Here is a 7526-nt window from a genome sequence, read left to right as displayed (position 1 = left end):
TTTATATGGAGTGAGGCTGGTAGCTCGTTTGTTACAGTTCTGACACCAGTTCTAGCCCTGTTGACATGTTTAGTTTTATTTGGCTTTCACTTCTGTGCAGGTTTCTTTGTACATTATTCTACAGTCATTTTTGATTTATACATGATTTGGCGTTTCCTCCTGTAGGGCTGAAAACATGGCCCGGAAGAATGCGGGGGAAGAACCATTACCCGAGGAGGATCCTTCAAATCCCATCTTCAAGCCTATCCCTGAGCCATCAAGATTGGATAGTTTTCTGATAACAAATCAAATTGCTAACTATTGCAACCAAATCAACGGGTAGGTTTTCAATATCTATCAATTGGTTCTTTGCAATTCTTTCCCCACTTCCGTTTATGTGCAACTACTATATTTATTTAGCAGTTGAGTACTGCTTACATATACATAATCTGCGAACTTATGCTGTAGGACATTTTTCTGTTTGTAGCTTGTCTATTTGGTACTTTTTGCCCCATATTCTTGCATTCATTCCTTCCCCCAAAATATTTCATATCTGTTCGCTTGGTGAGCCAAATAAGTTCCAGGAGGACCTCAGTAATGTACATATTTTGTTCGGTATGTGTATGACTGTTCATACTTAGAGATTTTCTTACTAATATTACTTTGTGTACAAGTCATTGTGGGTTTTACCTATTCTGCTGATGATCCAACCTGTATGGTAAATCCACTTGTTTTGGACTTGTAGACAAAATTTTAAATGATTAATCAAAATAGGTCCTGAAAGTGTTGTGTGTATTAGCTGTATTATTCATTATGATACTACTTGTTAGCTTTCATGATTTCATTTGAGGCAGAGTCTGATATTTTAATCTGCTACGTTCGAATCTGTGCGTAAATGACTTTTATCTCAATGTACCACTTGCAGAGTGGCTGGACAAAGCTTTAGCAGGCTATATCTGATGAAAGCTCTTCATGAGAACTAAATGAAGGCATCTCAAAAGCTGGTTGTGGTCAAGCTATTGCTGCTCATGGTCTTGTAGTATACCAGACAACGCGATAATTGTTGCATGGCATGGTAAAATGGAATTTTTTGGTCCTGTGGGTCTGTCTTTTTTTTTTTATTTGGCTCGTTTGCAGCAACCTTTTGATTTCTTATGCGGCGCTTACTAGTCGTCAGACGACAAGAAGGTAATCCATGAGCTCTAGAATAGATTTCTGATGTAATAGGAAATACTTCATATCCTGTTGTTTATAATTGATATTTGGATCCATGCTGTTCTGCTGCATGTATTTTATTCTGTGGTCTAATTTTATTTTTATGCATTCTACCATTTTGTTTATGGAGGAGTTGCTATGATGTTTTTCTATTTTTTAGGTTAACCACATCGGTGTCTCCTCAGCTACATTAAATTACAGAAATTGCCTACACTATTTCACATATTTTTACAGTTTGCCGATGTAATAATAAAGGTAGGAGTTGGTGTAAGCCACCAAAGAGGTGTTGGGTTTGAGGGGTTTCAGGTGTAACAGTCGATGAGGGTAGCAGTAAAAATAAAGGCGGAGGGACTGCACTATTTCACATATTTAATACTTGAAGGGATTGGATTGTATGATAATTGGCAATTTTTGTACCTCTTTATGTTACTACTGTCCCCGAGTCCACAATTCGAAGTTCAGAGTCCACAACGGAGTATAATATCAATTAGGGTTTTAATTGTAATTAGATTTTGTCTGAAAATGTTTAATTATATAAACTTTTAAATCTCAAAATACATATTTTAAAGTTATAAATAAAAGTCTATGTATCAAATAAATTAATAATGGGCATCGTATGAGTCTCCCAATTTCAAAATATATTCTACAATATAAATTATATATAGTAAAATTCTATAAATTAATAATTTATAAATTAATAAATTCTTTAAAATAATAAGTTCTTCTGGTCCCGATTAAGGCCTTTGTAAAAAATCATCAAATTCGATAAGATAATAATTTTTTGAAAAATTTCTTTATAAATATTTGGTACCATTAAAACTCTAATAATTCATAAATTTTATAATTATAAATATTAAATATGAAGTTTGTAATACTTTACGCATTTGATCATTCATGAATGATTTTGCCATGCCTTTTAGATGAGAAGATATGGTTGGGTGTTATGAATTATTTTATTTTCATATTGAGATTTATATAGTATATGTTTCATTCATCATGCATGAATATATTTAATTGGTTATAATAGTTATTTAAGTGCAACGAATTAATGTAAATATGTATATTTTAAGTAATTTCAATAAATTGATACATGCGTCCATGAATATAATAGTACATTGTATACAATAAATTGATATTATACATAATTTAATTAGTTACAAAGAATTGGTTGATGCATGAATATAATCAATAAAATATATATGAATTCATTTATTTTCAATACTTATTAAATTTACTGAATTTAAAAAGTCTCTCTTTTAATTATAAACTATTAATTTATCCATAAATTAATATCTCTCTAAATTAATAAAATTTCATGATCCCAAAATTATTAATTTATACAGATTTTACTGTAAATACAAATTATTATCCTCTCAAAAATGAAAAGATAATTAAAAATAGTACCAACTCCAAATGTTCCAATTTTGAGACTAAATTGATAATTTAAAGAGCGTGTGACTACTGCATATTTCGATTCCCCTAACCTATGGGATCAAAGCGTAGTTTTGTCTATTTTGCTCATTGAGGTTTGTATTCAACAATATTCACTCTAATAGACCTTAATCTGACTTTTCAATACGACAAACTTATACTTCTATATATGTACTCCAAATAGATACATAGATGGATAGATACGTAGCTTTATCTCACAATATTATCATCTGCAAAAGTTGCATTCTAGTCACAAAAGCAACTTCTGAAGCGTTTTGGTTAAACACACTACGTGCTGGGTTAGTATCAGTCAGAAGCTACCAACCATAGTAACTGCGACTATGTTTAAACAATATATATAGCAAGAACTAAAGTTAGGTAGATTAAAAATCACCTCCATTGAAATTTGGCATAATTATGAATATACTTCGTTGTTTGAAATATTACAAATACTCACTGATGTTTGGTAAAATTATATAATCCTTGGATGGAGGTATGAAATTATCAAGAATGCCCTTACTGTATTTTTTCTTTTAAAAAGTTAAAAATTTATAAAAAAATCAAATTGGATGGATAAACAAAGTTGAAAAATTATAAAAAAAAATTATTCACTTATTCAATAAAAAACAATTTTTTTTTAAAAAATGAATAAAATTATGATTCGTAGTCTATAAGGACATTTTGGTCAGTTCACCATAAACAATGGATGAAAACTTAAAAGGAGACTAATGGAATGGGATGATTGTTCAATGATCACTAAAATCAGGAGAATATTGATAATTTTTCAAATAATGAAGGGGTATTTGTAATTATATCAGAGCTCAGAGAAGGTCGCTGTAATTTACCCTTAAACTAATTAACAAAATTAAACTAGGAGTATATAATTTTCTCCAAAACATGCAACTACTACTGACAAATTCACAGGACAGGAGGATTACAAATAGTTAAAGAGGAGATGTTTGAATCAGTAGTCTGCAATGTCAATGAAAAACTTAGTGATATGAAAATACAAAAGTAGGTGCAGTTCAAAGTTTTCCCGTTCATGATGTCCGTGAGACGGCCGAGACTGGCGATTTGACAATCTCAGAAAGCTTCCATTCTGTTTGGAACAGGAGTCTTGATGACCTGCAGTATTTGCACCACTTCAGCCATGGAAGGCCTACTCGAAGGTATCTGAGAAGTGCATACCAGGGCCAGTTTAAGAACCGGCAGAACCTCCTCTTCCGGATACTTTCCCATGCTCAAATCCACGCAGTCTAGCACGTTTCCTTGTTCAAGCAACACCCTTACATGGTCACTTAGTATAACGACATTGTCCTCTCCATACTCGACCGGCCTTCTGCCCGAAACCAACTCAAGAATCAGGACACCGAAGCCATATACGTCGCATTTCTCGTTGACTCTTAGGCTCTGGCATGCCAGTTCTGGGGCCACATAGCCTGGTGCACTTTGAAATCTGTTGCTAACAACATGCTTGTCAAGCTTCGTTAGAAGCCTTGCTAGTCCAAAGTCTGATATCTTTGGGTTCAGATTCTCGTCTAGGAGTATGTTGCTAGGCTTTATGTTGTAGTGTATGATCGGTGGGCGACATGAGTGGTGCAAGTGAGCAAGTCCTTTTGCTGTTCCCATCACAATCTTGAACCTGTTGGCCCAAGTAAGTGGCAAAGAAGAAGGAGACGGTTCGTGTAGTTTTGCTTGTAAGCTTCCTTCTACTGCGTAATCTGATACCAGAAGCTGCAATTGAGGAGTCCAGTAGTAACCTCTCAGTGGAATCAAATTGGGATGTCTTGCTTTCCCAAGAATTCGAACTTCACGATCAAATTCTTCTTGATATTGAAGTGTATTTGCTGTAATAAGCTTCTTGATTGCAACCGTAGTTCCTTGTCCTCCCACTGAAGCCTTGTACACGGTCCCAAATACTCCTTCCCCAATCTCAGCTGCCTTATTAAGTACCGAATCAAAACTAGTACTGAGCCAATCCGGAGAGGACTTTGAGTCGAAAAGAATAAGTTTCCCTGCAGCCATGTTGGCCGATCTTGTGGAGCTTGAGCACATGCTTTCCAAGGCATTGTCAACAAATGCAATTCTCCTCCGAGCTGAAGCATTCAGCAAGCTTATCACAACCACTCCAACAGCAATCACAGCTGCAGCTGATATTGCAACAATAGCTGAGACGCTGAGAAACCTGTGGTGCCTAAAGTTTGTTGAACTTCTTGAGCGTTCATTTCCTCGATTTTGGCCTCCCATTTGATTTCCATAGGCGTAGGGATCAAGAACCAAAGGCTTTGGGACGTTCAGCTTACATGGTCCCTTCAACAACGGTGAACAAATACCGAGATTTCCCTCAATTGCGCTAGCATCTAAGGTCTGGAAAATACCTCCGGCAGGAAGCCGACCGACGAGCCTGTTGTAGGATATATTAGCAATGAGAAGATTTTCAAGTCTCCCAAGTTCTTGAGGTATTTCACCACTCAGCTGGTTGACCTCCAGCTTCAGAATCTTGAGCTTGCTTAATAATGACATTGATTCTGGTATTGGGCCACTCAGATTGTTATGGGATAAGCTCCTGCGATAAAATTTATGATTAACATTCCACTGACCCCACAAAAGAAAAACTAAAAAAGAGATAAAGAAAAGGAAAAACCTGCATGCAAAATTATGATCAATAGAACTTTTAAAAACTCACAGCAAGTAGAGTGATGAGCAGTTGCCTATTTCTTCAGGAACTGGACCTGTCAATGAATTTCCATCAAGCTGGAGGATGGCCAAGCTGCCGGAATCACATATATCACCTGGAATCGATCCAATCAAGCCGCTACTGCGAAGATCTAAAACAGTGAGGTTCTGAAAGAAACCAAGCTCCGGTGGCATCCTCGACTCCAGATTGTTCCAGGACAAGTTCAGATATCTCAACCTGCTGAAAAGCCCCATTTCTGCAGGGATATCTCCTGTGATATTGTTCCCTGACAGATCCAATATTTGAAGGGTCTCAGAAAGCTTACTAGATGCAGGAGGAATGGACCCTGTCAACTCATTTCTTGAAAGATCCACTTCGTCCAATTTCATATCGAACAAACCTTCCGGTATGCTACCGTTGAAGGTGTTTCCTCTCAACCGGACCAGGGATAAGCTGGAAATTTCAGCAATGGTGGTGGGAATGGATCCACTCAACTTGTTATTAGATAGACTAAGAAACTTCAGTGACTTCAAGTCTCCCATAGAAGTAGGAAGAGATCCTGTCAGGCCATTGTTTGAGAAATCTAGGTATTCCAGGCTGCTCATTTGACCAATCCATTGAGGGAAATCTCCAGTAAGAAAGTTGTTGGCTAAACTCAAGAATTTGAGTGCATTTAGCCTCTGCAAAGACTGTGGAACTGGTCCAATCAAGAGATTGTTGCTAAAGTCTAGCCTACTCAAGTGTGGACAGAGGCCAACATCAGCTGGTAAGGCTCCTGAAAACTGATTTCCATGTAAAATAAGCTCTTTCAAGTTATGCATGACAGCCATGCCAACTGGGACGGGTCCCGTCAGCAAATTGTTGGAAAGATCCAGCGTTCGGAGCCTCGTAAGCGACCAAATTCCCCCAGAAAAATTCGGGTTCCCAGAGAAGTGGTTACTAGACAGGTTGAGGTGATTCAGGGTTGTGCATCTGGGAAGGGTGCTTGGAATTGGCCCTTCGAGACGATTTCCAGCAAAAGAAAGATACCGAAGTGAAAAACAGTTTTGGAACATGTCATCAGGTAGAGGCCCTGATAGAGAATTTTGTGACAAATCAAGAAACTGGAGAGAAGAAACGTCGGAAAGAGATGAAGGGACATTGCCTGAAAGGGAATTCTTGCTAAGATTAAGCCTTTCAAGATTTGGTATAAGAGCCAATTCCGGGATGATGCTGCCCGTAAGATTGTTGCTAGACAGAGAAAGTACCTTCAACGACTGCAACTTCTCCAGGCCCCTACCAATCTTCCCCGATAGGCCCAAGCCATCAAGTGAAACTTCCGAAACCCTGTTGTTTCCAGGGTTGCACTTTATGAACTTCCATGCACAGGGGGATTCATCATCTTCATTCCAGGAATCCAGGGACTTGAAAGGGTCTTGAAACCCTGATTTCAACACGATGAGGCCCAGAACATCATCGTTCAGCTGAAGCGTTTCTCCACCGAAACACCCCGTCAGAAATGTGAGACACACAAACGAAATCATTAGCACTGCGTAACACCTCATTTTCATCCCCATTCAGCACTCGAAGATGAACACAGATAGATTTTCAGTCACTCATTGGTGAGCAAGAGAGAAGTTTGTTATTGTGGTACCACGGAATGTTCAGATCTTGAGTTGGGATTGCTAGATATGGCTCAAAATGAGATGAGCTTTGCTCACGGGAGTGACTACACTCTAGAGAGAGAAAAGAAAGAGAGAGAGAGAGTTATTACAGTTCAGCTTATGCCCATTGAAATGGACTGAATGTTTTTTACATTTCCTTTCAATTTTTTCCGGGGGATACAAGACTTTAATGAAGTCATGCAAACACAGGAATTCAAGCAGAATGTTTTTAACTTTTTTCTGGTGAAAATTTACAATTATTTCTATCATGACAAAGTACCAAAGTTGGTCCAACTGTGGACACCATATTTTCTGACACACACCCCTCAAATTGGTCCAAATCTATATATAAAAACACACACAAACACATTAACTGTGAGTTTTTGTGCTGCAACCCATCAAGAAAAAAGATGAATGTTAGCATTTCAATTCATGGTGTGTCGCTTGTTATGTCATCTGCTGTTTTGTCCCTTCTCATAGTTTTTCAACTTTTTGAAATTCTTTTGGTTTTGGTAATTTCAACCTTTTGAATTCACCTTTTCAAATGGGTCTCACATTTTTCCTTTGTTGTAATTCGTGGT

General features: G+C 37.3%; 2 protein-coding genes across 2 annotated transcripts in view; one reads left to right on the top strand and one right to left on the bottom strand.

The window, feature by feature from the left end:
- The window catches only part of LOC105158685 (eukaryotic translation initiation factor 3 subunit H), a 6330-nt gene extending 5013 nt beyond the window's left edge, over nt 1-1317 (top strand). Inside the window, exons 11-12 of the mRNA XM_011075519.2 lie at nt 166-318; nt 905-1317. Coding sequence (XP_011073821.1) covers nt 166-318; nt 905-962 — 211 coding nt within the window. The 3' untranslated portion in view covers nt 963-1317. The remainder of the gene's footprint in view (nt 1-165; nt 319-904) is intronic.
- LOC105158684 (probably inactive leucine-rich repeat receptor-like protein kinase At3g28040) lies at nt 3479-7272 on the bottom strand. The gene is made up of 2 exons (XM_011075518.2): nt 5312-7272; nt 3479-5191 (listed from the first exon to the last, which is right to left on the bottom strand). The coding sequence occupies exons 1-2, from the start codon at nt 6856-6858 to the stop codon at nt 3709-3711; spliced, it is 3030 nt and encodes a 1009-aa protein (XP_011073820.1). The 5' UTR covers nt 6859-7272; the 3' UTR covers nt 3479-3708.

The sequence above is a fragment of the Sesamum indicum genome, linkage group LG3 (genome assembly GCF_000512975.1).
Source record: "Sesamum indicum cultivar Zhongzhi No. 13 linkage group LG3, S_indicum_v1.0, whole genome shotgun sequence".
Classification (NCBI taxonomy): Eukaryota; Viridiplantae; Streptophyta; class Magnoliopsida; order Lamiales; family Pedaliaceae; genus Sesamum; species Sesamum indicum.
Note: the sequence above shows the minus strand (reverse complement) of the source record. Positions and strands in the feature narration are given on the sequence as shown.